Genomic DNA, 24,903 nt, shown 5'->3' with positions numbered 1-24,903 from the left:
AAGAGTCAGCACTGCCATACCCTAGCCATATTCCAGCATTACAGGCCTGGCAGCCCACCACTGCAGGGTGGGAATGGCATTGGATTTGGTTCATACCGCCTTCGGCTTCCAGTCTAACAGCAGACCGGGACTAGCACAGCGTGACACAATTCACACCTGTGGTGCCTCATTGCTTAATTCCAATCTCAGATTTATGATGTGGCAGGGTGTTAGCACAGATGTAGTCCTGTGGCAGGGTGTTAGCACGGGTGTCGTCCCCCTGGGGGAAGAACAGGTGCAGAGGTGTGTGAACCCCAAGGGTCTGAACCTGCTCACTCAGGAGCAGCAGCGGCTCATTAACCCCGTGCTGTGCAGTGTGCATGGCCCAGATGGCAACCTGGTGCTTCCAGGGACCCTGAGTCCTGTGTTCAATGAACTCTTGGGCCCACCTGTGGCAGCATAAATCCACGTACAACTCAGCAGCTCCCACCGAGTTCCCACGGAGTTTGAGGTGTAGCCTGAAGACAAAGCAACCCCCACCGCGGGGTGCTTGTGTAATACCCGCTGAACCTTGTCCCCGTTTAGTGCCTAGCCCAGTGTCGAGATTTATGAGTCTGCTCCTGCCTGTGAACTACTCGAGCTGATCCTTTTGCTCAGCTGGCAGGGGTTTCTGCTTTGACATCCTGGGTTCAGGCCCCACAGACAACCCCCCCCAAGGGCATCGGACCTATAAGGATTGAAAGGCTCCCATTATTTGCACAGCTTGAAAGCAGGGAGATGTGATGATATTGCAACAGCAGACAGGGGAAGGAATGAGCTGCGTCCCACCTTGTTGGCTTGCAGCTGCTGCTAGGGCAGGACTTAGAGCTGCAGTGGAACTGCCCTTAGCAGTATGGGGCCTGTGACACACAGCTGAGCCATTTGGATTCTCCCACACACACGGGGCAGCCAGGATGAGTATTTCCCAGCAGCAACACCAGCTGGGCCACAAGAGCCAGCGGTTCCCTGCTGAGGGGGAGGTTAAGGAGCAGGAGATTGTTTGGCCAGAATGGGTGCTGGGCTTGCACCACAGGAGCAATTCTGCTGCTGCTGCTCTGAATGTTGGCATGACTTCCTACTACTGGCAGTGGGGCAGCACGGCGCACAAGGGCCTGAAGGCAGGGACTGTAACAATTGGGGGTGCTGGAGGGGAGAAAGCCACAGAAATCTTCGTGGCTGGGTACAAGGAAGATGGCATCTAATCTCTTCTTTCCAAGCAGAGCTCCTTGGAGCTGCGGCACCAACTCAGCACTAAGACTGGCCGTGGGGAGAACAAGGGGTGCGGGCGGTTTTTAAACACATAAATGCGCACACAGCCCCCAAACCACCCTGAGCCCTGCACACAAAGCCCTGTGTGTCCCACACACCTGCTCTGCACAAGCCACAGACCACACTGCCCTGCGTTTCCAGGCTGGCAGTACCCAGGGTGTGGAACCCATCTGTGGTGGCTCGCACCAAGTCCTGCTTTAGCATGGCAAGGGAAGAAACCCCAGCATATGGCCAGCTGGCACAGAATGTACTCACCTCCCAGCCCAGCCAGCAGGACACAGGGGTGGGAACGTGACTGGGGTTGGCACCAGTTGGCACGGAAATGCAAGGGAGCACCCGGCTTCTCCACGGTCAATGTTGCTGCAGCCCCAGGAATGCCAGGCTGGGCTGTGCCATTCAGGGAGTCACACAGTGATGGCATTTAAGGCCAGAGAATTTCCGCATCAAACCCAGTAACTGGTGGCTGAATTACAGGAGAGAGAGAGCTGATCTTGGCGTGAAGAGACACTGTCTTCTTTGGTACTGAGCTGATCGCCTGAGTGGCTGGATCAGGGAGGGGCACAGGAGTAACCCCGGTTGATGGGAATTGCTACAGGGAACGAAGGAGAAAGACAGAGAAAGGAGGCTAGGAAAGGAAGAGAAGCCAACAGCAGAAATATTAGTGGCCCATTTTCGCCTTTGGATAGGAATAGAGCCCAATATTTGTGACTCCCACTCTAGCTACTAGACCCCACTCCCCTCCTGGAGCTGGGAACAGAACCTAGGATGTGCCCAACTCCAAGTGCCTCCTGCTCTAACTGCTAAGCAACAGGCCCAATAACAGTCTGGGGTTCTTATAATACTCAAGGGGGGATCACAATGGGACACATCCCACATCTGCACAAAATGACCCCTAGCCCAGACCCTGTGCAGGGGAAGCCTTCCAGCTGCCAAAATAGGCAGAAGTGAGGCCTAGTGAGCTGAGCACAGGACTGGGAGCCAGGAACTCCTGCGCTCTAACAGCGATCACCTTTACCTCTCAAATTGCACCCCTCATCCACTGATCTCAAAGTTCTTTAAAGAGAAGAATAAGTATTGTCAGCCTTATTTTAAGGTGGAGAAACCGAGGCACAGAGAAGTGAAGGGACTCAGGATCACACAGCAAGTTAGGGACAAAGCCAGGAAAAGAACCCAGGAGTCCTACTCTCATTTGTGTTCCCTATTCATTAAGCAACATCCTAGTCCCAGCTCTGACCGTGAGTTTCTCTGTGATCATGGGAATGTTCCTGACTCACTTTCCTCACCTGTAAAATGGGGACAGTGTTACTAACCCACCTTCATCAAATACTTTGAGAACAAGGGTAGAAAAAAACTAATTGTCCTCATTATTATGGTGTCTGGGAGACAATCTGTTATACCAGGCCATATCACCCTGTATAGACCAGTCCCATATGAGCTGAAAATATGTTGTACTTTCACCAATTTCAGTCATTCAGAAATCATGAATAAAGCCCCCCAAAATCATGCGACTGGCTTAAAAATCCTGAGATGTTGAACAATAATAAAGGGGGGAATCTGTATTTGCCTGCTGGCCAGAGGGCCTTTTGGAGTCATGCTCTCCACAACCACTGGGTCTAGAAACTCACTATGTGTTTGTAAATGAAAGCGGAGATTCTCCTGACTCCATGAGCTGGTGCTTTAAAGAAAACCGCAAAGAGCACACGAGCAGGCGACACTATCTGGTGATTTTAAACATTTGAAATGAAGCATCAACAAACTCCAACGAGAGGATGAGACGAAAACCAGCCCTGCCCCAGACAGACACCGGCTGGCTCTGAATAAGGGGCACATGTTGCACGCAGCTAGGCAGACATGCCACTGCCATTCACCCACAAATCCTCCATGGTGACAGCAGGGAAGAGGTTAAACCACTCTAGACTCAGCTCCAGCTAGCCCCCCATGGTCCCAGCATGGAGCTGCGAACCTTATGAGCCACCCCAAGGAGCTGATCCCAGGACAGCTCTCCTCAGCCAAGCCAGCCTTGTGCTGCAGCCAGATTGTTGATCACCCAGGGAGGGAGGATGGAGTGAAGGGAGGAGGCCCTGGGCTATTGGCAGCATTGGCAGGAGCAGGCCTAGGGCAGCGCTCCAATTTGGGGGTGAGTGATGCGATGCCAGGGTGACTCTGCATGATTTACTGCTGCCTGGAGCCTTCTTGTGTGAGCAGGGACCACAGGGGAAGAGGGCAGGGACCTGTGGCCAGCCTGGAACGGGGTTTCCTGGGCTCCCAGAGCCAGCGCTGCCCCGCCTCAGTTCTCAATCTCTCTCTGCGTTTGGCTCTTTCGTTTCCTGGGGCCTGAAACCAGTGAGATGAGTCCAGCAGAAGCAAGTTTCACCCCACCACAGCGCTGTGCAGAATACCCCTGCCCTGGGCTCCCCCCACCATGGCTCTACCAGTGCCCCTCAGTCCCGACCCACAGCCCTCTGCTATCCTAGCCCGGGGCTCCCCCCACCACATGGTCAGTATGGCGGGTATGTTATGAGCGTGTGTGTGTGTGTGTAGGTGGGAGGTGTTAGTTGTGCTACATGGCTCTGTGTGTGGTGCCCATGTGGACATATGAGATGTGTGCTGGGTGCATTAGGGGCATGTTCGTCCATAGCACCACATGTGTGTCTGGGGAAGTGAGGTGGCTGTAACCAGGGAGAGGGGTGTTTATAGGTCAATGTGTGTGGAGTTCCATTTCTGTGTGTGTTATGGTGCATGTGTGTGCTATGGTGTTTGCATGCTTGGCTCAGTGCGTACATATGGGTTGCGTTGGGAGTTACAGGTGTATGCGTACATAGTGCCATGTGTGTTATGGTGGGTGTATGTCACATGGCTGTGTATCTGGGATATGTTATTGGAGAGTGGGGGTTGTTATGGGGGTGTGCATGCATGGCACTGGGTGTGTGTGTGTGTGTGTGTTATGGTGTGTACGTTCCATGGCCGTGTATATGGGATATGTTATTGGGGAGGGGTTATGGGGTGTGCATGCAGGGCACGTGTTGGGTTGGGGGAGAGGAGAGAGGCCAAACATCACAGTCAGACCCCTCTGCCATACAAACCCTGAGGGCAGGAGCTAGGCTGGCCTGTGGAGCTGCTCAGTGAAGAGCCAGCAAATCAGGAGGAGCGGAGACAATTTATAAAAGTAACTCAAACAAGCAGCAGGTTTTACCCAGATATAGGCCTGGCCCTGGCCCAGGGAACCTCTGGATTAAAGTGATCAGTTCACAACTATTTCAATCTTGTTTTAATCCAAATTTGGCGTCTCTTGCAAGTTGAGTGTGTGAGGGGTTTTGTGGGCTTGTGTTTTTCCTGTCTGCATGTCTTTGTGTGCACCTAGCTGCCTGTCTACGGAACTTCGTGTGTTTGTGAATCTCTGGATTTTGGTTGTTCCCATGTGTGTGCACCCCTGTCTGTATGGTTGTGCTTCTCTGTGCTTTTGTATATCTGGAGGAGAGTGTGTGGCTGTGTGTGCGCCAGCATGTCTCTGTGGGGCGGGCTATGTGTGCACACTCGGTGTTGCAGTCCGGAGGCAGATTTTCATGCAAGACACGACTTTACATTACACCCAGCCTCAGTCATCCCTCCCACCTCTCTCCCTCTCTCCATTCCTTGTCTACACATTGCTATTGTCATCTTTAATATCAGGCCTAGATATGAAAAGCTGCAAGTTGCCTCTTTTCCTGCCAGGTTAAATTGTTCACCAGGAATGTTTATTATTCCCACAAGTCAACTTTCCCCTCCATGGTATGTGTGCTGGGGTCAGCCCTGGCACGACATCAGAGTGAAGGGTATTCAATAATCTAAAGCCTTGGAAAAGCTTTCGTCCAAACTCCAGCCATGGCTAGGTTTTATTGATGCCGCGTGCCATTCCCATTTGTTTCCTATAAACAGCACATGGTAATATTCAGTAGGTTTCAGACAGAGCTTTTTGCATATTATCCCTTGTCCACAATGAGCTACTTGTTAGTTAATTCACTTACTGCAATTTCTGCTTTTTGTTCTCACTGCAGGGCTGGGCTGCTTTCGACCCAGTCACCCCAGAACATTACTCCACAGCTTTATAATTCCTGTGGGGGCTGAGAGGGAGTTTTCAGAACCTGCTTTTCCACAGCCTTGCTCCCTCCCCGGAGGATCTGGAGGAAGCTTATGCATTTTCTCTCTCTGATGAAGGGAAAATTAATTGGAGCAAATCGCTCATTGCAACATAACCCCCTTTAGGATGCAGCTTAAGCCAAGGAGGGGATGCTTCATCAGTGGGACCAGGAATCTCGGCTCTCCAGCCAGACCTGCAGTTAGAGGGAAGTTTAGTACAGTCCTGCTTCCTCCAAGCCCCCAGCAGAGCCCAGGGTGGTCGAATTCCTTGACGATACAAAAGGTTATCTTAGGAAAAGCTGGGAGCGTTTCAAGGCAGTTGATGTTGAAGGAGGTTCTGGTTGGCAGGCCTTGGTTCTACTGCTACAGGCAGGATAGGAAGTCATGTGACTCCCAGCTGCTCCAGTAAAAAAAGCCACTGTATTGCAAAAGCCTGTTCTTGCTCCCTCTCTCCGGGGCTGGCGGGACAGGAACTGTACTGTGACAATCTGTACTGTACTGGCTGTAGGGAAAATGTGACAGTCCTGCCAGAAGAGGGTATGAACAACCACAGCCGTTCGGCAGCGTCTCTTCCCCAGATCATAAATCGATGCTAATCAATCATTAGTACTCTGCAGCTCTCATCGGAGGTTCTCCAAGTGCTTTGCAAATGCTAATTAATTCTCACGGCCATACCAGCAAGGATCACTACCCCTGTTCTACAAGTGGGGAAACTGAGGCACTAACCGGGGCTGTGACTAGTTCACTATCACACAGTGAAGTGTGTAGCAGGTCTGGAAATAAAACTCAAGACTCCTGACTCTTAGTTCCTTGCTCTAGCCACTACAGCCCATTCTTCTCCCAGGGCCAGGAACAGAACCCAGAAATCCTGACTCCCCACTCTAATGACTCAGTCACACCTTCTCCTAGCCCTGTTCAGCAGCTCCAGCATAGACTGAAAAGTTAATAAAAGTCGCTGAGATCAGGCTTTTAGGATTCATTAGTAGCAGGGTAGCATTAGGAGCAGCCATTTCTCAAAGGTGTAGAAGGGAGGGGGGGTTTGCTCCCACCACCAGGCGTGGTGCCCTGGGAATTCCCATTCTGGTCTAGCAGAGCCTTGAGTATCGCTGCCTGTGAAAGGTCAGAGGAACAGGGTGATGCAGGGCCCCCAGGGACATGGCACCATTGGACTGATTCTCAGCTCACCCCTGTGAAGGAAGCAGGAGCTGTAGGTGCCAACCCATGTAGCTGGAAATCAAGCCACGTATCTGCACGGCAAGGATGAGCAGGCAGCAGAGTTCCCAAGCTCAATACTCAGCATTCAAAGCTCGCTGCCAACTGGGCTGTGCAGTGACCAGAGCCCTGACTCTGACCTCACTGGTACTGGTGTAAACCAAGAGTGATTCTGCTGAAGCCAGCAGAATTAGAGGAGTGTAAATGAGATCAGAATCAGATCCCCTGTGTGCTGTGGGGCTCTTTTCCACTCCTTTCATTCTCACTCGTAACAGCACTATCAGCGCGGTAGCTAACTGGCTGCAGCTCTAAAGTCCCCCCTTCCACAGCCTTGGGGATGCAGGAGAGGATACACTGCTTTGTGCTTTTCTCTTGCTCACCTGTCTTGGCCAGGCAGCCCTAAACAATGAGCAGCCAGGCCTGACTGCCACACCTCGGACAACTGCAGAACCCCAGGGATGTGCACAGCCATGAATGAACTGGGCATGCAGCCTATCTCCTGCTGACGCACCAAAGAGCTACAGCTGCTGCTACTCCGTGTTCAGAGAAAGTTGCGAACAGGCAGCTGTAGGCCCAAAGTGCCGAGTTGCGGGTATGTGAGTAGGATGCTCATTCACCCTAAACAGGGGAAACAAGTCCCTCTTCCCCCTCCTGCAGTTGGTGTGTCCTCCTCTCTCACCAGACAAGGGGTGCTGTCACTGCCTGGAAAACGCCAAGAATTCCTCGGGGAACAGAAATACGGAGTGGGTGGCTCCCCTGCTCCCGCGATTGGCACAGCACCTGCCCCTCTACCTGCACGTGTCCAGAATTCCCTTGGCAATGGCACCACCCACACTATTACCACAGCCCAGAACACCAGCACTCTTCACACTAACACTCAGGCTTCCACTGTTTTGTAATTTAGAGCTCTCTGGGGCACATCCTCAGCATTGCATCCGGCCACCTCAGCAGACAGATTAAACATCAGACGTTTGGGCTTGTTTTTAATAACAGACTCCAAGTGGGCCGCGTGTTTGCATGCATCAGTGGGATTCCGCTCAGTGCCCTGCAGCTTTCAGGTAACAAGCCAATTGCCATTATACCAAGTACCGACAAGCTGCTGGCCCAGTGGACAGGGCCCTGGGCTGGGCGATGTTAGTGCCAGTCCCAGCTCTGCGGTGTGACTGTCAGCCAGTCTCTGGGATTGTTGCTCCGCACTCTGTCTTGTCTAATTAGACTCAGGGCAGAGACTGCCTCTTGCTAGGTCTGTACCTGGAAGCCACTATACGCTGCTCTAACAGCATTTACCCGGCCAGGTTTGACTGCTGGCCTTTGGTACGGGGGGCGGGGAGTGGGGTCTCCATTTCTTGCACTGGGCTTTGGCTATTCGTTAGCACTCTTGAACCTCTTTTCTGACCTCAGGCTCCCTAGAAAGCCACTGGCGCTCCAGTTCCTATTTCCCAGGGCTTCGCCTTAGACAGTGGGACATGGCTGCTCAAGAGGTACAGCTGCCGACATGCCATCTAGTGCACTTCAGGCTTGTCCATTCAGTATAAGATACCCAGTCTGAGCTGGGACCAGCCTACATCAGCAGACTCTGCTGAGCAGCCCAAGACGTAATCTGGAGCAGGCAGAGACTTTGCTCCATGAGGATTGCATATTTTTGTGGTGTTGCAACCAAAGCATCAGGTTGGCTCTTTAAAGAGCCCGTTTGAAACAAACTACATAACTACCAAGATCTGCAACCATGCAACAGGATTAAACTAAAACTCAGAGATGCTAGTTGCGCTAGCTACAGCAGCTGCACTGATGTGCTGTCAATGCCCTCTGCTGGTCGAGGTCTTCAACAAGAGTTTTGAGCAGCAAAAGCACACTCAGATCTACGAATAGGTACAACAGAGGGGAAGAGCTCTCGACAGGTGCATGTCACACTGTTTGGGTGAAATGGCCACAAAGCAAAGATGAAGCTGTCTTAGCACTTAAAGGGAGCTCAGACTCTCTCCTGCAGGAGTTGCACAGCATCAGCACCAAATCCTACCCCTGTGGTGATGCCCACAAATTGCATCCTGCTGGAATTGCTCAGACAAGTGGTGAGCTGTGATTCTTGCACAACTTTATTCATGTTGCTCTCTCATTCTCTCAGTGCACCCTCTCCACATTTGTCAGTTCTGTCCTGCCTGAGCTCGCTCTTTGGGACAGGGACTGTATGGTCCTTGTCTGAAGTGCCTGGCACAACAGGGCTCAGCTCCCAGGCGATACTATCAACATGGAGGCATCGGGCCCAGCTTCACAGTTAGGGACACATTGAGTTTTATACTCAAATATAAACAACCAGCAGGGATATAACAGACAGTGGAATTCAACATCTAGGGAAGAATTTCCCCCCCAGAAAAAAGTAAGCGATGGCCTCCCTGGGATAGGGAATGCAATTTCCTTATTACAGGGAACTAGGGTGACCAGATGTTCCAATTCTATAAGGACAGTCCTTATTTTGGGGTCTTTTTCTTACATAGGCTCCTGTTACCCCCCACCCCCATCCCGATTTTTCACATTTGCTGTCTGGTCAGCCTACTAGGAAGAGTCACTATTCAGAACTGGCATTCTGCTCAGCGACACAGGGAGTGTCCAGGCTTAGCTACATGGGGAAATGGACCACAATAGCTATTCCAGAATAGCTGCCCATGTGGACACTCTGAAATAATGAGTGGGCTTTGTGAGAACACTAATTACTCCAGAATACAGTGACTTTTATTCCACAATTGAGTGCCCACCAAGTGAGCTAGTCTGGTCCCTCTCCCCATGTAGACAAGCCCTCAATAATTCAAGCTCACGACTGGCTGGTTCCACTTGAGGATAAATCATTGGCAATTTCTGCTCTGTCTAATCGTATGTGAACCCACGCTTTACACCCAGAAAGCTTCTCACAGAGCCGATTTAACCTCACACTTTGTCCAGTTCAGCTGTGGCCCATCAGAGCTCTTAGCATCCCTATATGATGGAGTTGCAGTGGTTGGGCCATAGGTAAGGCTGAGTTTGAGCCTGCTTCAAAATCCGCTCTCAGAAAATAAGCCGTGTCCACTTCAAAATTGGGGCCCAGGTAGGTTTTTTTCCTGCAAACTTTGAGTAACCAAATTAATCTTGCTACGGGGCTGTGGTGAGCTTCATGGCAAAATAAGCAAAGCCGAGGGCATTTATCCAACACCTTCACCACTTCCCCCCGAAGGGTCTGGCTAAACAGGATCCAGCTCTGAAAACTCTTCTCTGTGCCCAGCTCTGGCAGCAGGTGAGAAATTGCTTTGTTCCCCTTTCAACACTTCAGCAAACTAAACAGGGGCACATTTCCCTTTTCCTGGTTGTAGCAGCTCTCCACTACTTCCCCACCTCCCGAGTGAATTCAGCAGGAGGCTGACACGGCCTCCCTTTGAAAGGCTAAGGGGCTCACTCGCAGTTTTTCTAATCTACAGGGGAAACAGACTTGAAAATTGGCATTTGGTAATGTTTGACTTGGACTCAATCCCATCGCCATGTGAAAGCAAAGGAGAACAGGCCATGCAGGCTTGCACACCGGGCTTTGTAATCTTAAAACAAAGTGCTGTAATGGAGTTCTAACCCAGCAATTATTCTTTCCAAATGTGTGTGTGTGGCTGGGGGGTCTGTTGGTTTTTTGCAGGGAATGAGCTGGAAAAGGAACTCTGACTCTTGGGAGGCAGGTTCGAGTCCCAGCTCTGAAGGGTGGGGGAATGAGTTTGGAGATTTTAGTATAGCCCCAAGTGGCATCATGGCATCAAAATTAGGCTCACAAGAGGAATAGCTGGAGAGCAAAAAGCAAGGGCAGAGGTGCTTTGGGGAGTGGAAGAGCTGGGGATGCCGCACTGAGAGGCCTGAGAATTGAACTGAGTGGGGCACAAGATGCTACGCTAAAGTATTTTACAAAGCTTTAACTATTTTTATTATGAAATTAGCTACTGTTATACTGCTTAAACCATGCCGGCTATATTGAAGACCCAGTGTCACAGTGCAGTCTATATGCTTTTATAAAAATATGCTAATGAGTAAATATCATGTAACCCTAATATGCTTCATGCAAACGGTCTCCTGTAAGGTATCATTACAAGGCTTATAATCTACGGAGTGTGTGTGGTAATCTAGCCTCCCAGTCCCAGGCCTGGACTTTAGCGGCCACAATCTGGTCCTGTCCCAAACCTGGACTTTTGCGTCCAAAATCTGGGGGCTTACCTGAAACTCCCCCAAGCTCACTACCAGCTTGGATATTCTCGCTGCCACCAGATCAGGAATTGCTGGGGCCTGATCCCCCCTTTCCTCTCTCTGGTGTCCCCAACCCTCCCTTGGGGGGACACCCAGATTCCAAATCCCTTGGATGCTAAAAGCAGGGGAAAAAATCCCTTCCCCCCCTCCTTCCCAGACTTGCAAAGAAACCGGTTTCTCTGCTTCCCAAGAGATAAGCGTTCTCTACCCTCAGGACAATTGAGATGCAAAATACCAACAGCTTGGCTTTGCCTTTCCCCGTGCCTGCCTTCCCGTGAGGGAGACAGATACCTGATACAGAGGTGATTCTTTTTCTCTTTCCCCGTAGCCTGCTCTTTCCCTGAAAGCAATAGGAAAATAGCCCACAGCCTGGCTGTTCCCTTCCCTTTGCCTCCCTAGGAAAAGAAACTTCCACACGTTTTAAAAGAAAAGTTTATATAAAAAAAGAAAGAAAATATAAAACAATAATCTTGCATTAAGAAACTCAATACAGGCTCTTGCTTATAAGAAAATATGAAGAAACAGTCTGATTTAAAAGATAGCCCGATTAAACCAGTCCAACCAATCCACATACATGTAAATACAACCCAAAGCTCCTCATAGCCGAATTGCTTGGGGTTCCTTTGTACTCACAGATGTGTAGGAGACACTTGGAGATAAGATGCAGTTAGGGGAAAGCTTGTTAACTCACAGCCGAGAAAACAAAAAAAGACACAGCCATCCACATCTATTCGTACAACACAAAGCTCCTCATAGCCGAATTGCTTTGGGGTTCCTTTGTACTCACAGACTTTTGGTATAATATTTGAAATAAGAAGGAGTTAGGAGGAAACCTTGTTTACTCACAGCCGAGAAAACAAAAAAGACCCTGAGTATACAAATTCCCGCCCCTGACTTTAAACAATCCAGTTCTCTGATTGGTCCTCTGGTCAGGTGTTTGGTTACCCTTTCCAGGTAAAAGAAACTTAACCCTTACCTTACCTATCTATTTATGACAGTGTGATCATCCTGTTTGTATAAATGTACCACTCTTGTATCTGAATCTAGAAATATAGCTGAGGGTCTAGTGTAATTATGCAAAGTCTGGGCCATTAATGGTGGTTTGGAATCTTGATGACTCCCATTAACTAGGACAATTGTCTGCAGATGGGTGTGTTTTACCTGTAAGTCTTCCTGTGTGCTGGCAAGTGGGCAATAAAGCCTTGCAGTGAGGTGATCATACACCTGAACTGGAATCCATCTTTAACCGGGTGTCTTTCCATTGAGAAGGAGGGGGTGGAAACCCAGAGATGGACAAAGGATGCCCACCTTATGCAAAAGATATATAAAGGGGTAGAACAGAACAACGGGAGGAGAGGAGCCATCATGAGGAATCCCCTAGCTACCACCTGAGGGCAGTACCAGGGGAAAAAATTGTGCCCAGGCCTGGAAGGTGTCCAGTCTGAGGAAAAAAACTTACTGAAGCATCTCTGAGGGTGAGATTATCTGTATTCAGTTTGATTAGACATAGATTTGTGCATTTTATTTTATTTTGCTTGGTGACTTACTTTGTTCTGTCTGTTACTACTTGGAACCACCTAAATCCTACTTCCTGTATTTAACAAAATCACTTTTTACTTATTAACCTGAGTATGTATTAATACCTGGGGGAGCAAACAACTGTGCATATCTCTCTATCAGTGTTATAGAGGGCGAACAATTTATGAGTTTACGCTGTATAAGCTTTATACAGGGTAAAACGGATTTACTTGGGTTTAGACCCAATCGGGAGTTGGGCATCTGAGTGTTAAAGGCAGGAACATTTCTGTGAGCTGCTTTCAGGTAAACCTGCAGCTTTGGGGCAAGTAATTCAGACCCTGGGTCTGTGTTGGAGCAGATGGCCATGTCTGGCTCAGCAAGACAGGGTGCTGGGGTCCTGAGCTGGCAGGAAAAGCAGGGCTAGAAGTAGTCTTGGCATATCAGGTGGCAACTCCCAAGAGGGTTTCTGTGATCCAACCCGTCACAACCAGTATCCAGACATTTATAACCACATTAGGCATAATACAATTTTAATAACGATTTAAGAGAGTTTTAAAGGTTAGAGAGATACTTTCCATTAGCTCTTTAGTGCAGGGACTGTGCGTGGATAGCGATATTGCACCAGGGCTGCTACCTACTACTAACAACAAACAGCTTTAAAGTCTCCTCCTGTGCCTTGGCAGAGCTGAGTGGGAGCTTAGGTCAGGACTAACAGCACGTGGGAGAAGGTGAGGATTGAGGCTCACAGGCAGAACTGTACCCAGGAAGCCTGTATAGGACTGGGTCTGCACTGCAGAGAGCCCCTTGCTGTCACACAAGTTCCTAGGCAGCAGTGCCAGAAAGAAGTGCAAGGGAAGTTTAAGCTAAGATTTTAGTCTCTAAAGCTCTTTACCTTGCAGCTGCTGCAGTGATGGTGAATTAGAGATTTTTGCACCCTCAACCAGCATCCATTCTTCCCCCCAAGGACTTACAGCTTGTCACCGGTGTGACTGTATACATTTCGGACATGGCTACACAGCCAGTAGAATGCATTCTGAAACTGCCTCTGTGCAGCTACATCTGATGGCTGGAGACACCTGCTGGCAGCTGTGTGCCATAGTTCTCAAGGCCACCTTTTTACAGTTTGGCATTGAACTTTTCCAGCAAAGAACCCTTGGCACAAATCCTACCCAATAAAGTATTGCAGACGAGAGTTCCTACAGGCTGAAGACTCAGCTGAGAGTAAAAGGTTTCCATGCTGAGATGGGTTTTAAGTTGTTTTAAACAGAGAGAAGTCTCAAAAGCAGAATTTGGGTCCTTCAGTCACTGGGTATCTATTCCTGTTTAAACTGATAGCAGTTTTCCTCTACTAATCACTAACTCTGTTTTGGTTCAATCCCTTGCAAATCTCTCATATTTATAGGACCTTGTTGGGAAAAGAAATACAGGCCACCCCGTCACAAACAGAAGCATCTTCAAACAGTTTTAAGCCTAGTTCCTCTGGTGGGAACATTATCCACTGTAAATTATTCAGTCAGCTACATCACCATTCCTGCAGCTTTAAGATTAGTATCTTTGAGCTAGAAAGTGCATCACAACCTATGTTCTGCTGCCTTTTAGGACCTGTGGCTACCGTGTCCATTCACCCATCTCAGCCTTATTTTGCCATTGCTCACGTGTTTAGTGTGGGAGAAAGTTTTCTGCATCATTTCCAGGTAAAGTTACCTTCATTTATAGTTAAGCAAATTCTATTTGGACCATAAAAGTGTAGGAGCAGGTTGCAGGCAGAAGAGGGAGCAAAGCACTGGTGCTTAGATAAGCATCAAAAACGTTGAACCAGGACTAAGATTAAGCTGTTTAGTACAGAAAATAGTCATGGAGCGTCTACAGCCAACAAACCTGTCGTTTCTTCAAAGAGACTGAACAGAAAGAGGCAGCAGGGGGGATGAGGGCTAGATTCTCCTCTTGCAGTATGGCCAAGGCGTTTTGCCGGTGTACATTTCCAGTACAAAGGAGCCAGTTGTAAAGTTAAGTGACTGGTTTGCAGAGTATGTTCACCCGGCACTGGCACACAGAATGCATACCTGAGAGATGACTTTGCCAGAATGCCAGTTCCTGAATGAGCAAAAGCAGAGCTTGTGTCATGCCCTAATGCGACCCAGCAAGGAGTCTGGGATCCATGCACAAAAGCTTCTCCAAGCTACCATCCTTCTGGGCAAGAATTACACACACTTCCTTTAAGATAACCAATCATGACTGTTTCTAAATTGCCACTGTTGAAATTCCTTCCCACCACACATGCACGTGGCTGAACACATTCCTTCTACAGCACTCCTATCACCTTGTCATCCCAAGAAAGCATGCCACATCCACGCTCATCTCAGCCCCTTCCCAGACTTTACTGAAAGGATCAGGAGACCACTGAAAAGTCATCACTGGGATTTTTTTTAATGTAATGGCTTTTAAAATGCAGCCTTAAAATGCTTTACAAGAACCAATAAAGGGAAACAAATGAGTGATCCTTACACACCTTTGAAACACCACATTGCAATTGTACACCCAACATCAGCTCTGTCAATGCAACTCTTTAAATAGAGACTCTTACTGCCCCCTTAAGGGAGAACTGCAAAAGACTATTTTGGGCATTCAACTCCTGTAGCTATCGGAATTCACTTGAGTGAGGCAGGAATTCCACAAGAGGTGACATTCCAGACAGCTCAATGTTAAAAACAGGAACTGGCATCCCACAGAGGGATATAAATAAGACAGGAGATGGACCAATACACAATAAGAGCATTCACAGTCTAGACAATTCCCTTCTAAACCGTTCTGCACTCCACTCACTGACTGGGTGAAATGAACTTGGTGACTTCATAACCATACCTACCTTTGCCCTCTGGAATCAAGTGAAAGAGGCAGGATTTGCTCAGAGTTGTAACTGCACTGAACTCCAAGGTAAATTGTGACTCAGAGAGGGGGAGCTTTTCAGGGTCACAGACATACCCAGTAAAGAATTTTTACAGAAGTGGACTAAAGGGCACTTCAGGCTAGTGAAAGGCGACAGATTGGCAGAGTCTATCCCTAGAACAGATACAGCAGAGGTGGCAGCAGCTCAAGCTTCATTCACACCATCTTTCAGTGTGCGCTCATCATCTTCAACTTGGAAACATCCTCCAACTACAGATAAAAGGGGACTTTTGTCTGCACAGTCCAGTCCACGACTTCCTGGCTAAGGCTGACATTAAGGTAGTCACAACTCATGTCCCAGAGGGGTTAATTTTGAAAATGCCTATTAAAATTTGTCCCTTACAACGTCGCACTTAAATGCTTTTCATCCTCCAAGCACTTTGAATGTTCAACTGAATTTTTCATTTGAACAAAGTGTCAAAAGGGGTGAATTTTCCAGCCTCTTGGTTTATCTTAGACCCAGTACCACTGCTTCAATTCATTGAGTTATTCCAAACAAGACCAGAGGATATAAATTGCTGTACCTTAACAATTTAAATAATGTGGAAACTTCTATTTTAATCTAACTGTGCACAACAGAAAGTACCAAAGCCCCATTTCACACTGCGGAGTATTTCTACATCATAGCAAGAAAGTGGAATTACATTGGCTGAAATGCGTTTAGTACTTCGTACTGTTTAGATTTGATATCTACATATTGTCAGACAGTGGAAATAAAATCCAGGCTGTACACACTATGAAATGCTGAATGCATTTCAGTCACTGTAATTTATTTTTTTCTATTAAAAATATTCAGGGCATTATAATGCAATTTACTTGTCCCCCTACGAACCTTATCATATACCAGAGTCAGACCACCACCATTGCACAATATACCCAGACAAGACTGTTCCACAGGATCGGCTCCTAGCAGCACTGTTGTGGGAGGAAAAACTGAAAATTCTTGCCTCCAAAAAGAAAGAACCAGGTAATTTGAATCTCCCGAGATGCTGGTTATGCTCTTCATCTTTATACCATTTTCCTCTGAAGGAAGGCGCCCAGCCTCCTGTTAGGATGCTACACTCTAAGGCAGCCTTCCCTGGCTAATCCGTAAGATAATGAGGTTTTAATTCTATGTGTATTTAACTATTAAACTCAGAATTAGCTATGAGTACTTTGCTTTGAGTAATAAACTGAGATCAGTGCAGTATCTCAGTGTATATTTTGGAGAACAATATTTAATATTCATAGCAAGCTAACCAGGGCTACTTTTTTCAGCAGAGACTGGAAATGTTCATAGGACTAGTGCAAAAGTGAGAGCCTCGGGGTTCTAATATGGCGACTGAAATTCTGTTCTGTGAAATGAACTAAGAGCCTGATGCTGCTGACCCTCAAATACAGTCCCTGACAAACCAGAATTTCACTTTGCCACCAAATCCCTCTCACCCAAGAGCACCCTTATCCCAAATGGAAGCAGATCATTTGCACTGAAAAGACCTCAAGCTTTATTTTGGACAAAAAGGGCTGGTCTGACGTGCTCTGCCATCCCTTTCTCACTCCATGAGCCTATTGCAGAGTTTTAACAACAGGTACTGTGTCCTCAGTAAGAAGAGCCTCAGCTGGAAAGAGAGGGACCTACTGTGTGCTCCATTAGGCACTCCCATTCCTTTCACTTTATATGCTTCATTCTTTGCTGCTACATACGTGTGTTAGCCCCTCAGTCACATGCTTCACCTCCTCCATCGGCAAGCCTAGCATAGCCCTCACAAGCCCCAGTGGGGGCATGCATGTGTCTCAAGAAGAAAACAGCTCCCGTAGTGGGTTCTCTTTTGGTTATGAAACTCAGTCCCATACTTGAATCGCCTGCAGATCTTTTAGCGCTTAAGGAGCAAACTTTGCCCACAGCCGAATATCCAGCTAAAAACTGAGTGTAGAAAGAGTCTCTGTGGGTCGTATGAAAAAGTTATCCACCCTATGAAAATCTTTAGAATGAGCCTGTGGGATAAGTAGAGTAACCCAGAGAGTTGTCTTATATGGAAATGGAAATGTAACAACTTAAACAGTCAGTGAGTCTTTAGGAGTTGGAATTTAAAGGGGGCACTAAATCCCTATGAATCCATGACAAGAACTATAGGCCACAGCAGCTAGTCCCTCCAGTCCCTTGGGGAGACTGTGCTGTGGCTCACTCCTCTCCAGCTGGGAGATTGTCTTCAATCCGCCTAACAAATTTCATCCGGATTTCTGTGACGCCATCTCCTTTCAATGTATCCTGGACAAATTTCACATCCACAGCCATCTGAACCTGGGAGATGGAGGAGAAGCAAAACCAAAAGGAAAGTTGCTCTGAAGTTAAACTAACAGTTTCCCTGTTATCTGTCCACCCCTTAAAATAGTGCAGGACACTCATATGGGGTCCTAGAAAGGGCACTGATTACTGTATCAAAGATCACTGGCTTGTCCCCGTATGCCATAGGCATTCAGATACTATGGGGATGGGGCCATATCATTCCCTAGACAGACAAACCTCCCAAAAAGAGCAGCAGTTGGGATTCCCTTCAGAACTCTGCATTGCTTCTAGAACACAGAGTCCAGCTAACTCTTATCCCCAGGGCATCTACACACTCCCTCTATTAATCGAGGCGGAGTTATAAACCTTACTCAGCACAGACCCTTCCCTTTGGGCAATATCAACCAACTGGCTCCTCCAGTTCTATTTTGCTCTTGACATAGATTCACAGCAAGAGAAAACATGAAGACCACAAACTTGCACAAGGGGGTGGGTTGAAATGTCTGCAGAAGGTTCCATGTTTTCATTTCCAGCCAAGACCTCCACAACTCCCCCACCCTTCCTGGGAGAGAAGTGAAGCCTCACCATTTCCAAGGCTCCTCGCAGCACCCCACACAAGAGGTTGGAGTAAATAAGAGATGAGTGGTTATCAGGCAGCTCCACAAAGTCCACCAGAGGGTTATTTTCCAAGATGAGGGAGAACTCATCGCCTGCCGGGCTCCAGTTAGTGATGCTCGGGGTGATGCCCAGATACATTTTAAATGCCACCTATTGAGTGATATGGAGCAAAGACCAGCAAGTGACCCAAATGGTAATATTTCCCATCAATGCTGTTCATCAAAGAATCTTAATGAGCTTCACAAATATTTACTAAGGAAATCAGATCTTTGGCTCCCATTGAAAGTTAAGAGGAGTCAGGGACCCAACTTCCTTAGGTGCTTTGGAAAATCCAACCCAAAGCCACACACCAGCCCTGTGAGTAATTTTATCCCCTTCTCACAGGTGGGGAACTTGAGGGGAGCAATATTCCCTCCCCAGGGGGAAAAAATCCAAGAACACTATTTGAATCAGATTTTGCCTAGTTTGGAGTAGTTTCCATTTCCTTGGGTTATTTTCTCCCCATATTCAGGAAACTCTAGTTTGGATACAAAATACTTCAAAGTCTCTAGTTAAGCTCAGAAAGCAAGAAGCCACAAGATACATTTTAGAAGTCCTCAACTTGTGGTTTAAAGACGTCACTTGCTGGAGGATTCTCTGCACTTTGAAGTCTTTAAACCACAATTAGAGGACTTCAATATCTCAGACATAGGTCAGGGTTTGTTCCAGGAATGTGTGCGTGAGATTCTGTGGCCTGCGTTGTGCAGGAGGTCAGACAGGACCATTATGATCTTCAAGGGTATGAGTCTGTGAGAATACAATCTGTGCACCATTCATTACCTCTCTCTAAATCAGAATCTGTGCCCCTGGTGACCCATTGCATGGCTCTTCTTACCAGTCCATGGACAGCCTGGATATGGTGCTGGGACATGCATGGGACAGGCACTGATAAAGGCATGCAAGGCTGTACTTGGAAGATTACCTTTGCAATTACATCTGCAGTTTCCCGGAAGTCATGGCATCTACCTACATTGGACCGGGCCAGAAAATCTTCTATTAGCCGAACTCCAATGTTGTAGCCCCTGTCAATGCACCAAACAGCAACAAACTATAGAATCATAACAGCACAGCTCAGCTCCAGGAAGATGTTCTAAATCTATGCAATAAAGCTGTTCTCTGAAACTATGTATGTGAGGAGATACCAAAGGAGGGGGAAATATTTTGCTTTAGATTCTGAAAAAAACACAAGTGAATAGTGTTCAGTCTGCCAGTTGGGCTGGGTGTTGCAAATAAGGAACAGCAGTTTAAACAGTTCTGCCTAGTACAAACTTTCCCAAAGGACTCAAACTCCAACATGTTAACTTACATTTTGTCAAGCTGTTTATTAACATCTTCGTCGTTCTCATAATCCTTACATAGCTGAGTGACCAAAGCTCCATAGGTCAGAGTGAAGAGCTCCGAGCTCTAAACAGATTCAAAAGGAATTTATCATCAGCTGGGCAGAAAAATCCCTGGGCAAAATTTTGGGTTTTGTTCCCACCTTTACTTTGGTTGGCCTGGAGAGGGGGCCAGAAAGCTTCCAATTCAAAGGAATCAATTACTAAACCAACTCTACAGAGGTCCCAGATTTCCTATTTTAAGGAAACTTTAACCTCACAGTAAAGTTTAGTGTATTTTAAAATCTTTGGGGTGCTGCTCAAAGGTGACAAACTGACTGCCCCAGAGACAGAAATCTTCCATCTCCACCATATGAACCACATGGGCAAAGGCAAAGCACATCCCCCCATGCACACCCAGCACACACTGCACTTCCCACTAATGTGTCCAGCCCTGACCTGAAGGAGCCATCTATAGGGCTGTTCAGTCTCCATTGTCATTCAATCCTTAGCCTCTCTGGTGGACTGCCAGTCAGTGTCTCTAGATCATTGGGTCCCAAACTTTAATAGCCTGTGAACCCCTTTTACTAGCACGTCAAGTCTCACAGACCCCCTCCTAAAAATGAATATTTCCAGGGATTTTCTCCTTTACCTGAATATAAATTATCAAAGCAGTGATCTTGGAAATATACAATCTGTTTTATGACACGCTTATTGCACACTATATTATTATTAATCATCACAGTATTTTTATTACATTATGAAAACGGCAACACTTCCAAGATCTCACTTTCATAGCTTGGACCACTTTGAATAAGCCTGTTATAAAACAAGGCTCCTATGTTTCATCAAGGAGTATCAGATGTGAAACAGCAAGAAGGTATTTAAGAAGCCAACTCAAGAGTTTCTCCTACACAGGTATTCAGGTCTTGAGCAGTCCAGGCAAACAACGCACGTTACAACAAAGCTTAAACTTGTTCTTCATAATAATTTTAAAAACAATTCTAGCTGCCTATTTAATTTTAAAAAGAGCAAAAAATATTCACCTCCCTTTCTGTTTATTGTAAGGAGTCTTGAAGTTTAAGTCTCCTCAGTGTGATAAATATGCTTGCTTTGATCTGCTTCGCTCTTGGAAATCCAAGGGCTGCGGGCTGCTGGCCCCATACTGCCCAGGGTCCCTAGGGACAGCTCTGTCTGCCATTAGGGAATTTTTTTCCCCTGAGACCCCCTGTAACATTTTGCAAACCCCAGTTTGGGAACCACTGCTCTAGATCATAATCAGCACATGCCATTAAGAACTGGAGTGAAACCTCCAAGTCGTTTCATACAGACCACCAAATAATCTCTATCAGCGCAACAATTTACAACTACTAGCAATGTGAGCTAGATTTGGACTAGTGACTTAAAGAAGTGATAGTGTAAATATCCCATAAAAGCCCTCAACCTCTGTAATCCATATTTTAGCTGTGTCACGTCTGCACTGTATTTCTCAGATTCCACATGCAGTTCTCTTCATTAGAACATAAAACACCCCACATTCATAAACTGATTTTTCTTTTTGGTCAGTCTGATAGTTACATCCCAGCCCTCAAAGATGATTTGTCCACAGCACATAATTTAGCACAAAAGACTGTATCTGCTCACAAAGACCAGGACAGGAACAGCTGGGACTATTTCAGGTCAGGACTGAAGTACACTCGCAGATCCTATGCAATGCATCTGCACCACTATGCCCACTTCTAATCAAGATTATTTTTCTTCCACAAGTGCCAGATTCATACAGAAGATGATTAAAAGAATAGATGCTCTCTCACAGCTGCTCCCACTATTTCCTGAACCTGAAGTGATTAAAACATGGTTAGTGTTTTCTCAGTAGCCATTAATCAGAACAGCGATTACCAATTCATTCGTTCCTAAGTTGCTGAAAAACAAAAGCAAAGAATCCACACTAAAGTTAGTTTTTCACATTATCTGAAATAAATGTAATTACTCAAGGAGACATGTTAAATTTAATATTTAAGACTTTTGGTTTCATTTTTTGCAACTGTTAGAAATATCATGGAAAGTCTCGTCTCAAATTAAGTAGCCTATCACCTACCATGAGATGCATAGATGCAGAAGGTGAAATGAATGGCAAATACCAATACTACAGAATGAAAGCAGCAGGCAGGCAGAAAGGAAGGGAAAAGAGACAACATCAGAGTTAAGTGAGACACACTGATCACACCACATTCTGAACAAGCTCACACACAGCCAAGACTGAAACACAGGAAGGAATCACTCCCAAGCTGCAACATTCAATGAGTAGAACTTGGATTTGTTAGAAGTTACAGAGTATTCTGTCCTGTCATTAAGATCTAATGTTAATTAACAAGGTCAACAACTGGAGAGAATACAGATCTAGACTCTCCTGTTGGGTTAAAAGAGAATCAGCGAAAATGGCAGGAAAAGCACTAGAATTACAGCTCTAGAGCTTTGGCATTTATTCGTTATTTAGCATTTACAATGCTAAATCCATCACTGAAAGTCAAAGATTAAGTTTACATTACTCAAAAATGATATGACAGAAGGCTCCTTTAGCTCAACTGGGATAGTCAGGAACCTGGGGGGAAAAATTAACCAACATGCCAAAAAGGTTAAATTATTGGTAAGGTACCAGGTCGTTTCAGTGAAGTCATCTGCCTGGCAGCTGGACAGAGCAGTGGGTGAATAGATGGAGAAAATCCAGCTGTTACTAGTCCAAAGTGTTTAAATTAACTGCATTCTGTCATCAAGCTTTCATCTACTGGTATCAATCTGAAAGAAGTGTATAAAAGGAGCCCACAATTGAAAGGAAGAGGCTAGAGGATGTCATTTAGTAATGTTCAAATGTTACACTCAATGCGCCTATACAATTTAAAAATACCTAAAGTCACAGAGATCGGACCTGTAGATGAATGCTTGGTTTTTACGTAATGTGATAGACTCAAATTGTTTATCAGCTTTCCAGCAGGTAGCCTTTTTGTATTTCATTCTCATTTATATATGAAAGCACAGCAAACTAATCATTAATCCAAGTTTACTTGGCCTTTTGTACCATCTTCAGTAGCATAATACTATTGTGGTAACAAGAGTGTTTGATGCTAATTAAATAAATCCAATCCCTTAATCACAAAAGCCGTGTCCATACAAGAAAAATGGAGTCAGCGGCCGACAAAGGGGGTCTGCAATGGATGGAGCTCAATTACTGCTGAGTACAGACAAACCAAATTCAGCATCTGCACCCACTGCTGAAACCTGCAAACTGCAACAGATATTCATCTGAGTTTAGAAAAGGCTGAGGAAGAAAATAAAATTAACGAATTAAGTTCTATTTAAGTCAACAGGCCACATTCACTTGTGACTTAATGGAGCTATTATATCAAGGATGGATGAGTTTGGCTCCATTTATCTTGGTGTTGAAATTTAAGCTCTATACCTTTACTTCTTTTATCTTTCACACTCCTAGGTTTATCTGGAGTGGTAACACGGAATAAGATTATAACAGGTAAGACACAAAAGAGGAATAACCTTTCCGGAAAGGCGACGTGTGGTATGCGCTGTGGAGTTCAAAGGCACATTTCTATAAACATAGAGAGCCTTCCTGCTCTTAACCTAAGGAAGACAGGATTTTGCAGCAGGGATTAGGAGCAATCAAATTTTTTGAATTGTTCCGCTCCGGCTCTGGGCAAAAACCTACTGGTCCACGCTCCAGGCTCCACTCCAAAGCCCTGCTTTGCAGCACTATTGCACTCAGCATTACTTCAGGTCCTTACACTGTGGGTGCTGCTCTCAGAACTAGGAAAGCGATGGTTTAAGACTAATAACTCCCCACATAAAACATTAACACAGGCTCTACTATTACACTGACAGAACATCCACCACTATCACACAATGCTAAGTTCCTAACGCAGCAGCAGCCTCCAAGCACTGTGGGGTCGTGGGGTGCATGTTGGGGAGACATGGCAGGGATCCAGGGGTCAGGTATTTAAGACATCACAGGGTTATGCGAGATCCCCCCCCCCGCCCCGCCTGGGGTGGAGTTGCTGTTCTGCAATGCAAAGCTTGGAGTGGACACAGGGGCACCCAGTGCGGCCAGGGTGCTAGTCAGCAAACAGTGCCCAGACTGACCCCCGCGAGCCCCTCCCTGCAGGGCAGCCTGGGGGACACAGCCAGTCCCTGGACGGCGCAAGCTGCCCGTGCCTGGCAGGATGAGCCGGGTTCCTGCCAGCAGCTTGGCGACGGGCACTGCGGCCCCTCCACCGCGCTCGTCCCACGTCAGAACAGCTGGGAACCTGCCGGGTGCAGCGGGCCCGGGCTCTCCACCCCTTCCCGTCCCTGATCTCCAGGCACCGCCCGGACACACACACCCACATAGCTCCAGGCACCCCACCCCTATAGTCCGGACACAGACACCCCAGCTCCAGGCACCCCCGGCCCCGGACACCCCGTCCAGACACCCCCCGCCAGCTCCAGGCACCCTCGGCCCCGGACACCTCCCCAGTCCGGACACACCCCCCCCTCCCCCAGGCCCTCCGCCCCGGACACCCCCCTCTCAGCCCCAGGCCCCTCCCGCCCGGAACCCCCCCCCTCAGCCCCAGGCCCCTCCGCCCCGGATCACCCCCCCCCTCCAGCCCAGGCCCCTCCCGCCCGGACACCCCCCCCTCCAGCCCCAGCCCCTCCGCCCGGACACCCCCCCCCCAGCCCCAGCCCCCTCCCGCCCCGACCTACCCCCCCTCCAGCCCGGCCCCTCCCGCCCCGGACACCCCCCCTCCAGACCCAGGCGCCCTCCCGCCCCGGACACCCCCCTCCAGCCCCAGGCCCTCCGCCCCCCACGATTCAGACACAAACCCCCGACTCCACCCCCCCGGCCAGGCCCCAAGACGCCCCGGCCCCCCACGCAGGCCTGGCCCGGGTCCTCCCGCCCCCAGTTACCATTTTCTTGCTCTCGGTGCCCCGACCGGCCTGGCGCGACATCCTGCCCGGCCCGGTGTGCGTCGGCCCGGACCCGCTCAGCCCACAGCCTCCCGCAGAGCCCAGGGGCAGGGCCCGGCGCGGGGTGTGACGGGAACTAGAGTCCCCTCGGCCCAGAACTACCGCCCCCACAATGCACCGCGCGCCGCCCACGGGGCCTGCTCCGAACCAGGGGCGGGAGGCGTGCCACTCCCAGCATGCCCTGGGAGAGCAGCACGTGACTCAACTACAGCTCCCAGCATGCCCTGGGCGGACTCAGGGTGGAAGGACTACAATCCCCAGCATGCCCAGCGACGGCGAGTCTGGCCTCTAGGTAGCACTCGGGGAGCAGGCTGCTGGAGGAGCAGC

General features: G+C 48.0%; 1 protein-coding gene across 1 annotated transcript; it reads right to left on the bottom strand.

Moving 5' to 3' along the window:
• Positions 1-16,784: 16,784 nt before the first annotated feature.
• On the bottom strand, positions 16,785-24,632 carry TRAPPC3 (trafficking protein particle complex subunit 3). The gene is made up of 5 exons (XM_032766771.2): positions 24,517-24,632; positions 19,554-19,651; positions 19,170-19,269; positions 18,176-18,358; positions 16,785-17,605 (listed from the first exon to the last, which is right to left on the bottom strand). The coding sequence occupies exons 1-5, from the start codon at positions 24,556-24,558 to the stop codon at positions 17,486-17,488; spliced, it is 543 nt and encodes a 180-aa protein (XP_032622662.1). The 5' UTR covers positions 24,559-24,632; the 3' UTR covers positions 16,785-17,485.
• Positions 24,633-24,903: the final 271 nt, after the last annotated feature.

This window comes from Chelonoidis abingdonii, chromosome 25 (assembly GCF_003597395.2).
Source record: "Chelonoidis abingdonii isolate Lonesome George chromosome 25, CheloAbing_2.0, whole genome shotgun sequence".
Classification (NCBI taxonomy): Eukaryota; Metazoa; Chordata; order Testudines; family Testudinidae; genus Chelonoidis; species Chelonoidis abingdonii.
The sequence above is the reverse complement of the archived record's forward strand: the minus strand, read 5'-3'. Positions and strand labels throughout refer to the sequence as shown.

Bases quoted from the DNA above. Each gene is read 5' to 3' on its own strand.
- TRAPPC3 (XM_032766771.2), bottom strand. From the start codon at position 24,558: ATGTCGCGCCAGGCCGGTCGGGGCACCGAGAGCAAGAAAATG. The intron at 19,270-19,553 runs GTAAGTTAACAT...GTGCATTGACAG, and splicing joins AATAAACAGCTTGACAAAAT to GGGCTACAACATTGGAGTTC. The intron at 17,606-18,175 runs GTGAGGCTTCAC...TCCATCTCCCAG, and splicing joins TGCGAGGAGCCTTGGAAATG to GTTCAGATGGCTGTGGATGT.